This window comes from Buteo buteo, chromosome 7 (assembly GCF_964188355.1).
Source record: "Buteo buteo chromosome 7, bButBut1.hap1.1, whole genome shotgun sequence".
Taxonomy (NCBI): domain Eukaryota; kingdom Metazoa; phylum Chordata; class Aves; order Accipitriformes; family Accipitridae; genus Buteo; species Buteo buteo.
This window is the reverse complement of record NC_134177.1, coordinates 4,404,756-4,425,910: the sequence shown is the minus strand read 5'-3', so window position 1 is coordinate 4,425,910 and position 21,155 is coordinate 4,404,756. Positions and strand designations below refer to the sequence as shown.

At 38.9% G+C, this 21,155-nt stretch overlaps 1 protein-coding gene across 1 annotated transcript in view; it reads left to right on the top strand.

The window, feature by feature from the left end:
* SI (sucrase-isomaltase) overlaps nt 1-21,155 on the top strand; it is a 53,366-nt gene that overhangs the window by 8,996 nt on the left and 23,215 nt on the right. The window contains exons 6-23 of the mRNA XM_075033185.1: nt 1,829-2,000; nt 3,344-3,443; nt 4,048-4,160; nt 4,944-5,069; nt 5,909-6,040; nt 6,226-6,345; nt 8,160-8,273; nt 10,638-10,722; nt 11,344-11,461; nt 11,851-12,022; nt 12,702-12,818; nt 13,358-13,512; nt 14,106-14,190; nt 15,463-15,519; nt 16,178-16,302; nt 16,701-16,789; nt 19,464-19,513; nt 20,847-21,017. Of these exons, the coding sequence (XP_074889286.1) occupies nt 1,829-2,000; nt 3,344-3,443; nt 4,048-4,160; nt 4,944-5,069; nt 5,909-6,040; nt 6,226-6,345; nt 8,160-8,273; nt 10,638-10,722; nt 11,344-11,461; nt 11,851-12,022; nt 12,702-12,818; nt 13,358-13,512; nt 14,106-14,190; nt 15,463-15,519; nt 16,178-16,302; nt 16,701-16,789; nt 19,464-19,513; nt 20,847-21,017 (2,101 nt within the window). The remainder of the gene's footprint in view (nt 1-1,828; nt 2,001-3,343; nt 3,444-4,047; nt 4,161-4,943; nt 5,070-5,908; nt 6,041-6,225; nt 6,346-8,159; nt 8,274-10,637; nt 10,723-11,343; nt 11,462-11,850; nt 12,023-12,701; nt 12,819-13,357; nt 13,513-14,105; nt 14,191-15,462; nt 15,520-16,177; nt 16,303-16,700; nt 16,790-19,463; nt 19,514-20,846; nt 21,018-21,155) is intronic.

Below are 21,155 nucleotides of genomic sequence, written 5' to 3'. Positions count from 1 at the left end.
ATAAAAGCATATGCCTTTCAAATGTGTGTGATGTTAATGCACTTCATGGTAGATTGTGGTCATTTTCTCTGCTTTTTTGAAAATAAGTCTTTTTCTCTGCTTTCGATAAGCTCTTGGTTTCATGAAGCTGAAGACAACCTTCAAACCCAAGGAACAGCTTCATTCCAATTGCTCTCTGCTTCAAATGTGTTTTCACTCACAATTATGTTCTATTTATGATTGTTTCATTTAAAAAGTGATGACTGATGGAAACTCGAACTACTTCTGGGTACGGTAGATTTTGACACATTTACCAATTGGAAATGTTCAAAATCTTAGAGGAATGAAAGAGGAAAATGAACATGATTAAGGTCAAAAGGAATGAAATGTAATGTTTTGATTAATTCCATGAGTTGTGGAAGATCCTTACCCAGGATGATATTTGGTGTTGCTTAGGAAATGCAAAGCGGTCCCAACCATTCCTGTGCACTTGGCTTCTTAGGGAGATATTTAATTCTATTGCTAAAATAAATGGGACCAAAATCCCGGCATTCTTGTCATGATAGAAAAAGATCCCATTTGGGTGGTGGTGTGGGCACACACCTGGCTGTAGAAGCAGACCCCTGTGCATGGTCCCCTCCATCCATCAGGAAGGAGGATGCCTAAGATGCTCAGTGAAGCCTTTTTGGCAGCATCAGGGACCGGAGGCGGGGGGTCACAACCTGTAATGTGGCTGGTCAAGCGAGTCTAGAGTCTGGTTCACCGTTACAGCCGCAATAGCTCAGCAGAGCTAAAGGAAGGAGAGCGAATCAATGAGTCCATTGCCTTGCAGTGAGCTGCTCCTCAGTGCACCCCATGACAGGATTCGGGCTGCTTCCCGCTGCTCGCTGCCTCAGCACCGCTCAGATTTCCCCACCATTTCCTGAGTCCTCCCTGTAGAAAGAAGGAGTGAAATTAGGTTTTGCCAAGGTATTTGAAGCTCTTGTAACCCTTGTTTGGAACAGGACTTGTTTGTCTGTAATGAAAAGGGAATGGTAAAATGTGCAAAACTAAAATAACAGAAGAAACTTTATTGATGGAATTGACTTTTACTGTGTGTTTTGCTAATAGATGTAAAGGAGGAATATTGATCTCCGCCTTGTTCCGTTCGTACAGATATATACGATAGTCTCTGTATCTATGTTCAACACCACCAACTTCACGTTCCTTAAAAAGCTTAGAAGTGGCTTTATGCAGAACGCGCCACAGGAGATGTGATAGCCATCAAATGGGATTTGAGCCATGCTAAGGATCACATTATCTCTTCAATCTGTGCTCGCCCACTCCTGGCTTATTCGAGAGCTAGCACACAGCCGTAGTCTGCCTTTCCCTGTAGCGACCGGCCTAGCAGGACACAAGAGTGGGTCTTGTTCCCTTTTCCCGGCAAGAAAAAGCTGCAATTGATCTGCAAATTCTGATGGAGTGGATTATTTTTGTGTTTCTGTCCACCCACAGAAATTTTCCATCTGCCCCGTTACTGTGAGTGGCCACAGAGAGTGGATTCAGGATTCAGCACAACAGATGCAGGGTGGGAAGCTTTGGTGGAAGAGGGGAGCACAAATGTACCCCTGAAAATAGATGGGCCACTTGTATGAGAGGTTTCCACAGGATCAACAGGCACCGCTCATCTCCTCATCTGTGCAAGGGTCGCTCTGCTCCAGCCCTGCACCATCCCACCTCCCTCTGCTTCAGGTGTCTGGGTGGAGACCTGAACCTGCTATCCAAGTCTAACTAAAAGGAGTAGAAACAATTATTGCAACAACTCTTGGTAAAATACTTCTTTTCTTTTTTTTTTAAATGGTTTCATCAGGTTTGATACTACCATAGGACCACTGCAGTATGCGGACCAGTTTTTGCAGCTATCAATCAAACTACCTAGCAGCAACATCTATGGCGTGGGAGAGCACGTGCATAAGCAGTACCGGCACGATGTTAACTGGAAAACCTGGCCCATGTTCAGCAGGGATATTGGCCCCTCTGGAGTAAGGACTGGTTTTATTCCATCTCATTCTTTGCAGATGATGTCTGTAATCCAAACCCATTATGCAGTAGACACATTAGTAATATTCACTCAGTTTTTCCCCAAAGACTTTTCAGGCACTGCGTGTTATTACTAAAAGCTAGATGGTACAGATAAACGTTCCCTGATTTCTGATTTTTGTGTTGATGTGCAGTTGAAAACCAGTTGATAAACATTAATGTATGAGAGTCTTCAGTTTCTACTGATAAAGAAAATAAATAAGAGTATGTCCTAATGCATTGCTGCATGCAGCATTCAGTACAGATGACACATGCTCCTTCAGTTAACATCCTTGTAGCTCAGCAAAAGATGGAAAAGTTCTCTTTAACAGCTGTCTCCTTAGGAGATAAAGTTTGTCTGTTACCTGTTATTTGTTTCTATAGTTTGTATGGCTGTGTCTCTACGAAATGATTTCCAGGGCACCCATTTTTTGTTAATTGTATGACTATTTATTTGTCGCTATTACTTCAGTTTCATAAAGCAACAACCCATATGCTTTACTTTGAGTTAGCACTTCAGCGTTTTGCTGAAATAAGAGAAACTAGAGTGTGAGACCACTACATGTAATTAATTAATAATTTGGAATTTGTACTGTTCCCTTGAGACACCTTCTCACTATCTTCTCTGGTTTGAGGTTAGCTCTTACCTGAATGGCTGTATTGAGTGTAGAGTCATTAAACTACACTAACAGTGAACAGAATCAAGTTAGGCTAATTTCAAATTGCTCAACTTCTGTTTCTCATTAATTTGTTCTGAGTTTTCTTTTGCAGGGGAAGAAGCACAACTATTACAACAATTGTTAAAATTTCTAAGGTTTTTGTTGCGAATAATAATGGAAAAAACATTAGAAAGGAAATAAAAAAGAAGGAAGGCACTCTCTTATTTCCATAGATTAGACATAAAAATGATTACCTTGCAGGATTAATAGAAATATAGATTAGATGTAAAATCTAATCTATGGTGAAAGGTGATGCAAGCACCCTTCAAGTTCTATTGTTCACTTGATGTGCATATATATTACCCTGAAATAGTACTGCAATATATGCAGACTTGCCTGAAGATCCATCATATCTGCTTGCTTATGTTATCTATATATTTGGGGAAGATTTTTCTTTTAATGGGAAATGTTCTCATAAAGGAGAAGAATGCCAGGAAAGAGAAAACAGAAGTGTAGGAAAGTCAGGATTTTTATTTCTGTTGTTTGCTGTACTTTGATACGTTTCAAGTTCTACCTGTGATATATTTTGAAATATCCCAGAACAGATACTGTTATTAGATTTTAACAGCTTACTTTTATCCTTTAAGGCAATGCATAACTTATACGGAGTTCAAACTTTCTTCCTGTGTTTGGAGGACAGCACTGGAGCCTCTTTTGGTGTTTTCCTAATGAATAGCAATGCCATGGGTAAGAAAGCTTTCTCTGCAGGTCTGAGCACTGCAGTTAAATATCTTTTTAAATGATCTGTGGGATTGGGATCCTAACTGTAGTGTTTAGCGTATGCGACATAAGCAGTAAGTAGCGCACAGTTAACATGAAGATTGCGCTGGAAACCTGAGGGACAGAAACCTATCTGAAGCCTGTGCAGCTTTGTGCAGATGTGCAGAACAGTGGAATCAGAGCCTAAATTTGGAGTTAGCAATACTTGACGTTAAATGCCCTTTATTCTCTTTAGGTAAGCATGCATATATGTATGCTTTACAGAGCTCTTCATGCCTCTTGAGGCTGGAAAGTTATACTAAAAATTTAAAGATAAAAGTTTGAGCCATTGGATTCCTTCTGATACTCTTCTCTGTAGAATGTAAACGAATGGAAATATGGACATTTAAAAGAGTCTTCTGAATACATTTCCCCATCATTGCAAGTTCAATTAATGCGTTTGTGTTCCTTAGGTATATTTAGTTTGTGTTTTCTTCTTAAGTAAATTTTCTTATCATCAATTAGAAAATTACAAAGGTGTTTTAGAATTAGCTGGTATTCAAAATTGGTTTTGTGCACTCTTTTCCGGCAGAGTTTGTGGTGCAGCCTGCTCCAGCTGTGACCTACAGAACCATTGGTGGGATCCTTGATTTCTATATCTTCTTGGGGAACACTCCAGAGCAAGTAGTCCAGGAGTACCTGGAGGTACCTTTAGCTAGAGAGATTATGCATTCAACAGATTTTTAATAGTGTTTGTGATTTTTTTTTTTTTGTGGGGGGGGGAGGTCTGCCTCTTTATATGACAGTATGTCTTCACTGTGTTATCTATTAACTGAAAATATGACTCAGTATATATTTAACTAAGAATAACTGTTAGTATGTCCCTAATGTGACTGCTGTCATTAGTAATAGCTAGCTGGTGTTAAGCTGGGGTGTAGATATTTTTAGCTGGCCTATTACGGACAGCTGAAACGTGAGCACTACTCTTGCTGGAGATGCTGGAACAGAGACCATGCAGCAGCTTGAGGCCCATCATCAGTGTGTATGGCCCAACTGATTTACACAGTGGTCATTGGAGCTAGAAATGGTCTACATGGAATAACTTACGCTTCCTTGCTGGGGCTTACTCTTGTTATAAGGACAAATTCCTGTTCATATGGCAGTATTATAGGGTAGATAATGTGCTTACATGGATGTCATGATTTTATGGTCATAAGATATCACTGGTATCTTCTATGCTTCTTGAGATCTGCTTAGGTTTCATCCTTTAAAGAATGGGGATTGTCCCAAAATATTTGTGTTTCTTAAAATAAAGAAAGAATCATAGAAAAGTATTGCATTTGGGAGTGGGCTGCTCATTTCACACACTCAAGCTTAGTGTATATTATTCAAATAGATTTGGAGAGTATGGATCTAGGGAAACGGGCACCAAGGTGATGCATGCAGCCTCCACTGACGATGAGTGGGATTTTTGCTCTCAACTTGCAGCTCGTGGGACTGCCAGAGTTGCCTTCCTACTGGAGCCTGGGCTTCCAGCTCAGCCGCTGGAATTACGGGTCTCTGGATGAGGTGAAGAGAGTTGTGGAGAGGAACAGGGCGATTGGACTCCCTTATGTAAGTATGGGGTTTGAGAAGGGCAGCAACCGCACGAAGGCAGGGCTCTGCAGGAGAAATGACCCAGAGATCCTGATTGTCGTGTTCTGCAACTGCTTCATTTCAAAACAGTTTAAATTAGTAAATTTTAACATATAAGCTTCTGGTGTCAAAGGGTTTTGTGCATTTTAATGGTAGTCCCATTATCAGAATGTGGGACATGGTGGAGCTTAATTACAATACGTTTCATTTGAACACGTTATTGTACTGCTTTTTCAGTTATACTTTCCAACTATATCCACTTACCTTCTCATGATACCTAATCCATGTATTATTTTTTTTAATTGTCCTGTGGACAGTTATGGAACTATATATTATTCTTAATCGACAGCCAAAGGTAAAGTACAATTAATTTTTAAAATTAGATTTGAGATTACATTAGCCTGATGGCTTAAATAGAATGAAAATACTCTAATGTTAAGCTAAGAGTTGAGGAAGAACTGTTCGGATTTAAAGGGATAGCTCTTGAAGTCAGGCAACTGCAAAGAAATAACCACACGTCCAGGGGCTATTTGAAAGGGTGCCAATATACACATTAATTTAAATTCTGTTAATGTTAAATGCAGCTCTTCTTAGGCACAAAAGATGTGTCAGTACCATTAATTAAGGCTGTAAGTATGAGATGAGAGGCACGTTGCAAGTGGTCCCGACAGCATACTTTCTGCCAGGCTGCAGTAAAGTCCCAACAGTAAATTCACTATAGGACAAACAGGAATTGTCAGAATAAATTGTCTTGGACTAATATACAAAACCTTTACATATCACTTCTCATGTTAGAGCTGAACTCCCTTCCCTTTCAGGATGCTCAGATCACTGATATTGACTATATGGAGGAAAAGAAAGATTTTACTTACGATAAAGTGAAGTTTCAAGATCTCCCTAATTTTGCAGCTTATATGCATGACTATGGACAAAAATATATTATCATATTGGTAAGCATTTAACTATTTCTTTTTTCCCATGTAAATACTATCATTAGAACTATTTATTATTATACTTTGCTTATTCTATGCAGTTATTACATTTAGTGCCTAACATTCTAGTAGTCTGTAATAATTGATGGAGTGTATCCTGGTTTCTTCCTATTTTTTTGTTTTCTAATTTTATTTTTTTTTAGGATCCTGCTATTAGCATACAAAATCTAGTTGATGGGACTCCATATGGAAGCTATGTCAGGGGAGAGAGCAAAAAAGTCTGGATTAATGAATCGGATGGAGTAACAGCATTACTTGGGGAGGTAATTGCATTTTCATGCATTTGAACTTGGTCTGTTGTCACTGTTACAGTTTAATTTAGGTCAGGGGGCTGCTTTTAAGCTCTCATTTTTCTGAGTTGCTTCTTTCAGTAAAATTACCTGCCAGTGAGAACTAAGTTTATAAGGTCTCACTTAGGATATGATACTTCCCAACCTTTCTTGATTTTTTTTTTCATTTTTTTTTATGTTAAACAAAAAAGAAAACTAAAGTAGTTTAAGGCTCAGGGACAATTCATCAGCCAGCTCCTCTTTATTTTCAGTAGTGACTGAAGAGCCAGCTCCCACATTACCCCTTTCATTTATAATTTTAACTTCTATTGAGAAATTTTTCTGTTGTGTATTGTTCCTCATATGACTTAAAAGCAGTTGAAAACTCCAAACTTTAGAAACTCATACTCTTTCTGCCTTCCTTCAGCATGCAAGCTATTGTCACTCTAGCAGTTTGTCGTTCAAAATCATCGTCAGATCATTATATTATCACTGCCTTTGATGGCAAACTGGGGGGGTCCTGGTGGACAACAGGCTGAACATGAGTCAGCAGTTTGCCACTGCAGCAATGAAGGCAAATCAGATCCTGGGCTTCATCCACAGGGCATTATAAGCAGAGATAGAGATGTGATCATCCCACTCTACTCAGCGCTTGCCAGGCTGCACCTGGAGTACTGTGTTTAGTTCTGGTCCCCACTATTCAAAAAAGATGCAGACAGACTGGACAGTGTCCAAAGGAGGGCCACAGGGATGATCAAAGGGCTGGAGAATCTGCTTTTTTAGGAAGGACTGAAGGAATTAGGTCTTTTCTCCCTAGAGAAGAGAAGGCTCAGAGGAGACTTCATCACAATATTCCAGTATGTAGAGGGCAGCTACAAAGAGGACAGAGGCTTTCTATTCACAAGGAGCCACATGGAGAATATGAGGGGCAACAGATACAATTTGCACTGTAAATTTTTTACAATGTGTCATGGTTTAACTCCAGTGGGCAACTAAGCACCATGTAGCCATTCACTCACTCCCCCCCACACAGTGGGAACGGGGAGAGAAAAAAAGTTAAACTCGTGGGTTGAGATAAAGACAGTTTAATAGGACAGAAAGGAAGAAAATAATAATAATGATGATAATAATAATAATAATACAATACTAATAAAAAAAGGATTGGAATACACAAAACAAGTGATGCACAATGCAATGGCTCACCACTTCCCGACTGATGCCCAGTTAGTTCCCGAGCAGCAATCCGCCCCTCAGGCCAGCTCCCCCGAGTTTATATACTGGGCATGATGTCATGTGGTATGGAATATATCCCTCTGGCCAGTTTGGGTCAGCTGTCCTGGCTGTGTCCCCTCCCAACTTCTTGTGCCCCTCCAGCCTTCTTGCTGGCTGGGCATGAGAAACTGAAAAATCCTTGACTTAGTACAAACACTACTTAGCAACAACTGAAAACATCAGTGTGTTATCAACATTCTTCTCATACTGAACTCAAGACACAACACTATACCATTAAAACATAACACTATACCAGCTACTAGAAAGAAAATTAACTCTATCCCAGCTAAAACCAGGACACAGTGAGAACAATCATTCATCGGAACACCCTCCCCAGGGACACAGTAGTCCCCAGCAGTGGAGCTTTTCAGGCTGTGATTGAACAGGGTGCTAGATGATCTCATCCGGGTTCCCTTTGAAAGATGGGACCAGATGATTTTTCATGGTCCCTTCCAACCTGGGTTGTTCTATGATTCTAGGAACTCTTTTTAATATCATTAAAAGTTTAATTAATTACTTCCCTTCTAATATTGCAGGTGTGGCCAGGGGAATCTGTGTTCCCAGACTTCACCAACCCAGACTGCACTAGCTGGTGGGTGGAAGAATGCAAACTGTTTTATGACGTAGTGCCGTATGATGGGATCTGGATTGTAAGTAATTCAGAACTCTCTTTTTTATTTTTATTTTTAAAAATAGGCAAGGATAGATGTTTATCACAATTTGCGTTGAATTTGAAAGGGATGTTTACTATAACTAACCTGAAATCAGTGCAGGATGTGTAAGTCTTCTGGTGCTGAATTTGCAATTCAAATTTGAATTTTTAAATTTTAATTTGAATCATTTATCATGGCATTTAAATGATCAGTGTGCTGGTTTTTGGATGTTCAGTGACACTTTAAAATGCTTCAATTGATGAACTGTTGCTAAAGGCAAATGCCAGCACACTTCTATATTCAGAATGGCAATATTTGGAGACCTGCATACCTGCTTAGTGAATGTGTGATAAACAGGTCCTGAATACAGGGTATAATATGAATAATCTATGTATCTATGCTCCAAGTAGCTCATGGAATTTCCAGTTAGTGAATCTGCAATTGCTACTCCATTTAAGGATTTGGAAAAATCAGGCTCCCTAGACAGGTTCTCCCACAAAAGGACTAAAATACAGTCTGGTGCAGTGGATTTTAGGTACAGTTTTTGGAAATCAGATGAAATTAAGAACCGTTTTGACTGACCAGATTAGTTTTTTAGAGGAATATCCTGTAATAAAGCTTCTAAAAGTGGATGCCTGAAGGAAATCTGTACTTAAACTTCTCAGTCTCTCTCTCAGAGCATTCTTCCTTTTATTCTTTTTGTGGTTTTCCTACTTCCTTTTACTTAAAAATAAATAAATATTTCAAAAGAAAACAAGAACCTACTGAATATTTTGCGTTTTAAAAGGCTGTAACAATTTTAAACTAATCTGTATGGCAAAATACAGTCCTTCAGCTGCTATGTGTGTGGTGGGTTGACCCTGGCTGGAGGCCAGGTGCCCACCAAAGCCGCTCTATCACTCCCCTTCTCAGCTGGACAGGGGAGAGAAAATAAAACAAAAGGCTCGTGGGCCGAGATAAGGACAGGGAGAGATCACTTGCCAATTACCATCACTGGCAAAACAGACTCAACTTGGGGAAAAAATCAGTTTAATTTATTACCAATCAAACCAGAGTAGGGTAATGTTCTTCCCGAACTGCTCCAGCATGGGTCCCTTCCCCCGGCTGCAGTCCTCCAGGCACAGCCTGCTCCAGCGTGGGTCCCCCGCGGGGTCACAAGTCCTGCCAGAAAACCTGCTCCAGCGCGGGCTTCCCACGGGGTCCCAGCCTCCTTTGGGCATCCCCCTGCTCCGGCGTGGGGTCGTCCCCAGGCTGCAGGTGGAGATCTGCTCCCCCATGTACCTCCCTGGGCTGCAGGGGGACAGCCTGCCTCACCGTGGTCTTCCCCATGGGCTGCCGGGGAATCTCTGCTCCGGCTCCTGGAGCATCTCCTCCCCTCCTTCTGCACTCACCTGGGGCTCTGCAGGGCTGGAGCTCTCACATCTTCTCACTCCTCACTCCAGCTGCAGTTTCTGTGTCCCAGCAACTTTTTTTCCTTTTTAAATACGTTATCCCAGGGGCACTACCCCTGTCACTGATGGGCTTGGCCTTGGCCAGTGGTGGGTCCGTCTCAGAGCCGGCAGGCATTGGCTCTGTCGGACATGGAGGAAGGTTCTGGCAGCTTCTTACAGAAGCCACCCCTGTAGCCCCCCGGTACCAAAACCTTGCCATGCAAACCCAATACAATGTGATACAATGAGTTTTTCTCACTTATTTTTGCTGACTCTGTGGTTCCATCAAGTGAAGCTATGAAGTGTAAGACTGCACAGCTCTCTTACAGAGAGCAAATAGTTCGAGTGAAGGGATTTGACTCCAGTGCCTCTATGATGCATTTGCTCTCTTCTTCCATGCATGCTTTTCCTGCAGCACATTCAGGGATGCACACAGAAATGCACTTACAGCACTACCACATAAAATATTCATGGAAGGAGACAGCACAATTTGAAAGTATAATGGTTTGGAAAGTATTATAAAGGAGATGTTTAAGAATATCTAGTCACCTTGTGTATTTTGACAGTAACAATGTACATTTTCTGGTTCTGCATTTCTCTCCAAACACATGCTCCATATCAAAGCCATTTCCTTGAGAGATGTGTGGAGTTGGTCATAGGTAGGGACAATGTATACATGAGCACCTCTTGCAGTTTCTTTCTGTGGAGGGATAAGGTGTAGCTCTTGCAACATGATGCTCACCTGCATATAAAAGTCTATATTAACACAGAAATGAACCAGATCAGTATCTGAGTTATATCATTCTTGCCTAATTGTATGGTACAAGTTCCAAGTAATTATTCCTTAAAGGATAAGAGAATAGAATGTAAGACTTCGTTGGAAAAATATACTTGAGGAAACTTTATTACATTCTGCACCTTACCTTTTCAGGATATGAATGAAGTATCCAACTTCGTTAAAGGCTCAAAAAAAGGTTGTGCACAGAATGACTTAAACTATCCTCCTTTCACTCCCAGTAAGTCCATCTACTTTAACCAGGAAGCGAAATAGCAAAAAGTTTATGAATTACTGTGCTGTTGGCTACAAGGATGCAAAGTGATTTTAGGGTAGTTCTTAAGGGTGGGGTTTGAGCATTACTATTGACAGAAAATACCTGTATACTTTGGCCCTTGTCGAAGGCGTGGTTTATATAACTGGCTTTTTTCCCTTTTCAAATTATTACAGAATATTGTTGTTCCCTTAATTATGTCTGATAATATAATGATATTCTTTCACTATCAGTAGTTTTCGAGATGTATACAGAACTAAAATGGAGTTCATAGTTTATATTAAGTTGTAGGTTTAAGTAACAATTGCCAACATGTTGTCAGATGATGATTCAGAAATTTAGAGTGTAGTTATCAGTTATTCCTTGAATGGGTGCAAAGCTCAAGAGTAGAAAAGGTCACAGAGCCACAATGAATCAAACCAGCAGCCAAGAGCAGCGTTTTGGTTTTGTAGTAGAAATACTCTCCTTAGTGCAAACATTAAAGAGAAGAAAGGGCTTGAATGTCAGGAATGTGCATTAAAGAAAAGATTGGAAATATTCGTGATAAAAATGTACTTTAAAAATGATTTTTGTATTCCTTTATTGAAGGTATTCTTGATAAGCTCATGTTTTCCAAGACGCTTTGTATGGATGCAGTGCAGAAGTGGGGGAAACATTATGATGTCCATAGCCTTTATGGATATTCCATGGCCATATCAACACAGAAGTAAGGAATGCATCCTAAAATCTTTACAAAAAGGTTTCAGAACAGTACATGGTCTGCATTTTCCAAAACAGCAAGAGATTTAACTTCTAAATGAACCCAATTCCTGGAAAACACTGTATTATATTTAAGCCAATGCAGCTAAGGCAAAATCTACTAACTAAAGTTGGTAGTAAAAGCCACACATTGGTTGTCAAGTCTGTATAGAATGATTATTTAAAATTAGTGTCCTGAACGTCACTAAAATACACCTGGTTAACTGTAAAGGAGTCCACATCCTGGGGATGAATAATTATTGTAAATCAGTCAGTGTAAATCTGCCTTATATAAAACTATTGATGTCTTAGTCATCTTTTTTCCTTTGCATAATTCCAGTCTCATTTCCTTTTAAGAGCCATCAAAGCATTGTTTCCTGGAAAACGAAGCTTCCTTATTTCAAGGTCTACTTTTGTTGGATCAGGGAAGCACACAGGACACTGGCTGGGAGATAATGCAGCAACATGGGAACACTTAAAATGGGCAATACCTGGAATGCTGGACTTTAACCTCTTTGGAATTCCTTATGTATGACATCAGTTTGTGACAGCCTTTCAAAACATATGGATAAACAGTAACTCTGCCTCTGTGATAACAGATTATCTACTATGCTATCTAGATAACCATCTTAGCTTTTCAGCTCCAGATGAATCCCTTTCAGGAATCTGGGTTTAACATTTTTTTCCAATTATTTATTTTTTGTTTAGGCCACTTATTTTGATTACTGTAGCTGTGTGTGTACAGTGAGATGAATGTGGGTAACAAACATCTTATATATTCCAAGCTACCTGTTACTTCCAGTAATTTTTAAACACTAGTCATTGATGTGAAACACTTTGGTGTTTTCCTTATCATTTCAAATGAAATAGAGACATCCATTTATAAGGGAAATAGCCAAATTCCTTTCCATGATTTAAATTTGTATGGCTCTTGAGCTTTTTTTCCTATTATTGCATATTAGCATCAAACAGGAAGGTAAAGATTTGGAAGAAATAGAATGATGGGCAATGTTAGCTAGTATTCAGTTTAATTTTTTGGACAACTTCCTTGAATTTGAAAGAATAAATGTACAAATATGTTGAATGGCCCAGTCACTCTGGCTAGCAATTAAGGTTAAATTAATGCATCTCTGAAAACTAGAAGTTTTGTGTAGAGATTAGACATGCAGCATACTGTACATCCAACACATTCTGTTTTATTTTTAAAGATTGGAGCAGATATTTGTGGTTTCTTTGACAACACCACAGAAGAACTTTGCAGACGATGGATGCAAGTAGGAGCATTTTATCCATTTTCCAGGAATCACAATGCTGAAGGATTCATAGTAAGTTGTGCTTTCTCTTACAAAATGCTCTGTGTTACCCAACCACATTCCCTTTAATAGTATCACTAGTAATCATTACTATCACTGACAATTATGTAGCTGACCAGTTTGAAAATGGCAGAAACTTAAACTCTCTTTATGAAACCTTAGATATGAGAGGTTTTGCTTCTTACAAGTTAATTGAGATTACACTTAATTGGCAACAGTATCATCCCCATCATGTGCCTATCACCAAGGGCAAGGACTCACAGCTCTGTAACCCATCAGACTGACTCTTGGGAGCCCTTTAGCATGGACCTGACTGCATCCCAGGATGAAACACAGGCTAACCCTGATGTGCCCTCCTTGCAGATGGGCAAGGAGGGACATGCAGCACAAAACAGAGCGAGCCTGAAGGAGCAGGACCTCCAGTCACACCACTCAAAAGGCAAACACTGTGTAGCTGTGCACCATTGAATTTCTGCCTCTCTGAAACAGCAGCCACTTTTTGCATGTTTTCTTCATGATGAAAATATTAATAATCCAATATTTGTGTTCAGCCTCAGGATCCGGCTGTGTTTGGACCTGATTCGGTCTTGGTGAAAACCTCCAAGTATTACTTGAACATTCGGTACACTTTGCTGCCCTACCTGTATACACTCTTTTATAAAGCTCATACTCAAGGAGACACAGTTGTACGGCCAGTTTTGCATGAGTAAGTTTACTCATCAGCCTTTGTGATAGTTTTATGAGGAATAAAAAAATCAGACACATTAAATGTTGTTAGGGACTTTCTAAACACTGATGTAGTCTGTGAAAATGCACATTGGAATATATATAGACAACTTCTCAATTCACGAAATACCATTTTGGAGCAATCAGAAGAGTAATCAGAAACCATCTGTAATTTCTGCATATACACATATATTATTATCAGTCACTCTTAGGAGTTGCTATGAGATGTAACTGTCAGCTAATCAAATTATTCTCCACCATCATATAGACATATTAGAATAGATGTTTCCTTGCCTGGAAACTCTTGAATAAGGTGCATCAAGAACACCCGCGCACCTACAAGTTCACACATGTGTAGAGAACACTAACTAAACTAGTAAGACCTTACCTTCTCATCTTCAGATTGCCTCAGATGAAAAAAAAAAAAAAACAAAGCAATTTTGATATGACACTCTTCAGTCATGATTCTGGACAATCTGATTCTAGACAATCAGTACCCTGAAATATTGGGATTGCTGATGGTGGTATAGTTCATAAAAACCAGTTACTGCTCAATCCTTCCCACTTGCCCAGGTTCTACTCTGACGAAGTGACATGGAGTGTGGATAGGCAGTTCCTGTGGGGTCCTGGGCTGCTTGTTTCCCCTGTACTTGACCCGGTAGGTTTGGCTGTTTTGCTATCTCTCTCATAACCACTTCATGGGGCACAGGGACACGCTGAGTGACCAGTTCCAGCCCTTTTCTCTGGCAGAGGACTGCAGCATTACATCCCCAAGGTACACTATTCCTGTCCCTCCTTTATTGCTCTGATTAGAAACCACCTCCCAGTTCTGAGCCTTTGCTGTTCAGTCTTGTGACAATTCTGTTATTCAGCTTAAAGGTTATAGCTCCTCTACTATATACACATTTCTTGCTGAAATCACACTCCCCCTTGGTTTTTTATGCTGAACAAACTGAACTGCAAAAATAGGCTCTGCCATTTCCCTGAGGATCCCAGGAAATTTGCTCTGGTCCCATTCTAGTCTGAACTCTTCTGTCTTGACCAGACCTGTAAACTCTATTGGCAGAGTGATTGCAGAGGGCCTTGTTTATTAGCATTAACACAGCTCTATCTCCAGTGCAAACATGGTTTTTTGCTAGATGCTTAGATTACATTTATTTTTTCATGGGTACAACATATTACTGACTTATGGCTGTTGATGGATTCCTAACAAGCCTTGGTTTTGCTTCTTCTTTATTTTCTTTTTTTTTCCCCCTTCATTTATTGCTTCCAGTGAGGGAGCACACAGCATATTTTTATCACTGCTGAAATGGAAAATCTTGCACTTTGTGCTATTAAATCCCACTCCTATTTTCCAGTCCTCTAGGGAGTCAAAGTCATCTGGAATGATACTCTGGTTCACCTCAACTTTGTATCATCTCTGAATTTCCTTCAGAATCAGCTTGTCTTGCTGCATTTCAGCTTGTCTGTGGTGCAACAAGAAAACAAATAGGTCGTGGCTTATTCTGTGGCAGAATCTTGTAAATAATGATTGTTAATGCCGGTAACACGTATGCCATGGAGAAGCACAAAACGTTTGTTAAATACATAAAATGAAAGCAAGAACCTGAAAGACGCCAGCCCAGAAAAATGTGAAAGTAAAGAAGATACAGCGATCCTTGTGGCTATGATCTGAGCCACTGGATTTGAAGCACTGTGACTTTGGGCTGCATGCAATGAGCTGCCGCATTGTAGAGTGGTGATTCAGTGGTCTCCCAGTAGATTTGCAGAAATTGTACTTGGATTGCTCTCTTCCTTTCTGGACATCATCATAAAAACCATTACAGAAAACAGCGAAGAGGCAATGTGAACTTTAGTTTTATTGGAAAATTTAGTTTATTTGATTAAGTTCCCTTCAAATATGAAAGTCGTTTCTTTGTTCACCTTTCAGGGTGTGGATGTAATTCAAGCATATATTCCCGATGCAGTATGGTATGAGTATGATACGGTGAGTAAATGCAGTGGATACTATGGGGAGATTTTCTAAATGGCTATGTGAGAAAATAAGATTGTCAGCCCTGCTTTGGTGACAGAGACCTGAAGAAAAGCCCGCAGGAAGGAAATGGTGAGACAGGGGATGAAGGGTGGTGGGGTAAGTACATGTATCAGTGCCTCAAGAAAGGACACAGAGGCGTGGAACATAGTGCAGGAGATGGGAAGACAGATTGAGTGCAAACTTTAACAAAAACTGTATTTGAAATAAAATAAAATACAATAATTATAATTATAACATACAAGAGTCTGCAATTATTCTTTACGAATCTCATTTCTGCAAATAAGTTTCCCACCGCTGTGATGATCCTTTTGATGGCTGAAAAAGGACAGTGCTCACGTCAGATTCCCATATTCATGTCAGAGTCCCAACAGGACTTGCTCTCTGTGTTGACTGAGCCAAAACTAAATGGTGAGAGATGCTGAATTATGACATTAGATCATATTGACTGGTGGAGTTGTTTTATCTTTATGTGCCCATTGGCACATAGATATTTACATAACTTAAGCATTTTCTAAAAGGAAGCGTTACGATGAAACTCAGGACTTAAGAAAACATTGCCAGCAGCGAGTAATGCAACATACCCGTTCTCTTTTACATCCCTGTCAATAAGGGGGCAAAAATGTCAGTGAGAAAGCAGTGGACTGATATGTACCTGCCAGCAGACAAACTGGGACTCCATTTGAGAGGAGGCTATATTTACCCTACTCAACAACCAGCTAACACAACAGTTGCAAGGTATGCTCCAAATCTGAATGCTTTTATGTTTGGGCTTTCTTTTTTTTTTCAAGACTGGGCTCACGACTTTCAGGTTACAAATCAGTAGCAGCCCGTTGTGTTTAGCATTTTCACCTTGAAATATGGGAATAAGAGTGAGCCACACCTCACTTCCACAACCATTTACATTACAGGTTCAATGATTAATTACAGGCTTAGTTGCATAGCATTTTGTAAACTTGCCATGTATTTTAATCCGTTTACATGAAAATGAAAGGCAACCAAGGACTAATGTAAGGCAATTCTCAAAGTATTGCAACCCCCTTGAGCGTCACGTTCTTAACATGAACATGAAGGATGTATTAAGACCGTTTAGATCTTTGTTATACATGTAAGACAGAAAGCCTCTCTTTCCACAGCCGCAAGAATCCCATGGGACTTATAATTGCCCTGGATGACAACAACGCTGCTTCTGGGCACTTGTTCTGGGATGATGGAGAATCCACAGGTGAGCAGTTACCAATAGTGCAATAAGTATGATTAACACAGCATTATTATGTACAAGTTTCAATCTTCCTGCTGATTTCATGGAGCAAGAACAAGATTTCCAAGAATAAGATTTATAGGTTTTTGTGTTCAGGTTTCACTATAGCCTTAAATATGTAAAGGTTTGGTGCATTAGCATGCTGACTGTTAAACCATGCTGTCAAGATTGATATATATTCTGGTATATATCCAAATTAGTTTCAACGGGTGCAAGAACACACATAATTAGTGTTCGACACTAAGAATTGATAGAAGATGAAAAACTAGCACTGTTATTAAGTCTCTGGAATTACTTAAATTGCTTGTGAAAACAGTAGAAATTTTGTTAACTCAGAAGTGCGGTATTGGAGCCAACGTTTTTTCTACCATCTGGTTTCCACGGGATACTGGTGCATAAGCACACGAGGAAGTGTGTACGGGCTCGATTTGTCACGTTGCCAACCTCGCCTTTAGTAAAGCTGCCGGAGAACTTGTTTCCCCCTGGGACAGTCACTATGATTATGCCAAGGCCTGTCAACCTCATCGCTTGTGATCAGCTGGCGTCACTACTACTTACCTCACGAGGTTTTCTCTGTCAAACGATTTACAACACACATACCTTTTTGCTTAGTGTAAGATTAAGGTCACAACTTAATTCAACTGAAGTTGAAATTTAAAAACAAACAAACAAACCAGCAACCACAACACAAACTTTTAATATAAGGTTGAATTCATTTTGGCTTTCAGTAAAGTTAATGCTTTTGGAATATGTGCATGTCTAAGGCAAGCAGAGTTCATTCTAGAGCAATGGAAAGAGTGTTTCCATTCGATATCCGTAGATATATTCTTCATTTTAATCTGGAGGTGAAGGAAATGTTGAAAAATGAAGTATCTTGAACGGTGGGATTTTCGGTGGGATTTCTGAGGATTTAGTTTAGGCATCCTATTTCCATTAAACTAAAAGGGTTTGGGGTACTTAAATCCTTTAGGCTGCTTTTGCAGCCTTTGTCCTTTATTGTGTACTTTTTAGAAAAGTCAGCAAGCAGTTCAAAGGGTTATCCTGAAATGATTTTTTGAAGAATGTTTTCAAAATACTCAGGCTTGTACTAAAATGATTTAAGGACTTGTATTTTGCAGATTTTGTTGTTTTATGTGCAACAAACTGTAACAGTCAGAGCTGAGGACTTTGGTTTATGGCATATGCCAGTTAATACTGTTGCACTTCTTCAAGCAGACCCGATCTTCTCTAATTGACGTCCTACTGTATCTATAGGCTGCTGTCAGTGGCAAAAGTGTCAGAGGTTTCTTTAGCTACACTGGAATAAAATGTAGATTAGAAAATAGGAAAATCTGCAACAGTTAAGAATGTACAGATAAGAATGAGGTTGGAGTAGTATTACTACTGAGGTAAAAATAAATAACACTACAATATTATGTGCATGTTTAATTTATAATCCTGAAATTAGGTAGACATCCTGCAGACAGTGATTCATGGATGTATTTTATACACAATCTGTCTAACTATGCATACATGTTTTCAGGAGACATCTTCATGTGAATTAACCTCACCACTGAATTGGTGCATTCTTATCTCTGCCTTCTGATACAACTAATCACCTTCTAGATACTTAAGCAGTCCAGTTTCTCTGGCTTATCCTCCAGTTGCTAAAAGCTTCCTTTATCCTTAGTCACAATCTGTTTGTTTCATTTGTGCAGGGCCCGTGGCTCTGACAACTTCCATGGAACCAAGCACCTCTTGAGATTCACAACTGCACCCCCCTTTCCTAATTTCATAGCTACCTTGTCCTCTTCATTATGCATTCCACCTGTAGAGCTCCCTTGTGTTATTTTAACTATACCAATCATATCTCTCAGAAAAGTTTTCAAGCCTCTACTTTTTTTAAATTTTGTGGAAGTTTGGGATGCTTTTAAGAAATAGAGCTGTGATTCAGGTGATTATTGCTGCCGTAAATATTGAAGGCCTTGGGTGGTTGCTGATATGACAGCTGTATGTACTCCTTTGTCAAGGCCTAAAATAACGAAGCTATTATTCTTGCTTCTGTTGAGAAACAAAACAATAAAACATCTTATGATTTTATTTCCTGCCCAAAACTTACAGGTTGCAGTCTTTTCAGGGAACCCGTCTACAATTTGCTTGCAATGACGGTATTTTTCTTTTCATACATGGAAAAAAAACCTGCCAGATATTGACTCAACTTTTGTATTTCTTTTTCCCAGTCATGTGTTATTTCCTCTCTTAGAGATCTGTGGCAGAAAGTATTGTCATTTTTGCATGTAAAGCACTTATTTAGGGTATTTTAAAGGATTAACTTTGAGCCATACATCTACATTTAAGAGAAGCTAAGAAGGAATAACAGTAAAATAAAAAACTAGTACATTTTAGAAAAGCTGATTTCAATGAATTTTTGGAAAATTTGGAAAATTAGATCTCCTAGGAGACTGGCCTAAGGAAAAAATAAAAAGAGGAATTTCAGTTCCTCAAATAAACATTAGTAAATATTTGAGTTGCTCACTGTAGTCTCTGAATGCAGTAATGCTAATAGTTAGCAACTTATCAGTCACTAGCAGTGTACAATCCTGGTTTCAATGCTGTTCCTTTCTGCACTGCAACTGTAACTTCTTTCTTTACCTTTTAGGTACAGTTGAGAGTCAAGCCTACATTTACTATGAGTTTACAGTTTCCAATGTAAGTATTTTGTTTTAAATGATCTTATTTTCATCTTTTATTTTTATCAATAGTATCTTCAAAGGGCATTCTTTTCTCTCTCCTTATTCTCCTATAATATTTACTGAGAAGCAAAATATTTGGCAAAGTCAAAGCAGAGTCATGTTCAAAATACTGTAATGTACTGGGGTGAAAATCTGCTATTTGTCTTTTCTTCTCCTAGTTAATGTAAATATGTAAAGAACTCCTATTTCCTTTCATAAATAAACACAGTAGCAATATTTATTGAATGGGAGAACTATAAAGCATCAGTGGCAGTTAAAACAGAGTCAAAAAGGAGGTGAATATAGAGTTTGTGATTCTCAAAATAATAGAAATTTGAAAAAAATCTTTGTATACTGTAAAAATATATATCTGAATATCTCCAAAGAGTGAGGAAGACTTACGCCTTGTCCAAATCCACAGAATCTACTTCATGACTAAGTTTTAATATTTTTTTTAACTGAAACTGCCTTGGCAGGGTTAATTTATGTCAGGGTGAAGTCTGGATAGTATTTCTGTTCAATATTGACTGGAGCTATCATATGACAAGGATTCCAAGTAACTAACAAATTTTTTTGTATCATAATAATAATATTTGCTAAACGTGTTCTTTTCCTTGCCATAGTGAAACAACAGGGCAGCAACTGAGAGAGAATGCATAGGAAGACAGGAGTGGAAGCAAAGGAATAGAAAGTGGAAGTACATGCATTATTTTGGGGTTTTTAATCCTATGTAATCATATAATTATTTGTGATAAGAAAGCTTAGTTACTATTGCAGTTTGAAACTCTTGTAGCCAAATCATCAGTTGACCCCAGTGATGTCGAATTAAAAATTAACATAAACTTTCATGTGGTGGGTAATAAGGAAGTTATACACTGGCATATGTGACAGCCATGGTACAGTTCCACTGTTTGGACTCTTAATCTAATAATAACTAATGCAATTCAATAGGAACTGGTACTTTTATATGAGGAAAAGTGAATATGAACCTTCACTTGTTAGAACCCGACAAGATCACAGTCGAGTAGAGGTTATATCTGCCCTGTCACAGACATGTGTCAGCCTTTTCTTATTTCCGAAACAAGCAAAAAAGAAGCTGAAACACAATTATGAAGTGTATTATGTACATGGTAGAAAAGCATTATTGTGATAACAATAAGCAGGGCAATAATTGGTATGTTAGGGAAAAGGTATTGGCTTACTTTATGCTACAGTATGAAGATGTAATTAGAAAAAAAAGTTAAATCACAAGGATTTTTGGCAGAATTTCTTTTTTTTATTATGAGAATGTGATCACTATTATATTTCAGAATGTGCTACAAATGACTGCTATAAACAGCAATTATACTGATCCAAACAACTTGAAATTTGAAGAAATCAAGATATTGGGAGCGCTCCAGGAAATAACGGCAGTTACTGTATCTCAGAACAATGTTGTGGAAAGTTCTCCACTTAATATCACCTATTATCCTTCAGAAAAGGTAAAATGATAACAGAATAATGGGAAGTAAACATCTTTGAAATTGCATCACCTTTATTTTATATATTGCAAAGGACAGTACTCAGTACTAATGTTGTTTCAACAGAATATCTCGTGTATTTTATTACAGAACAAAAGT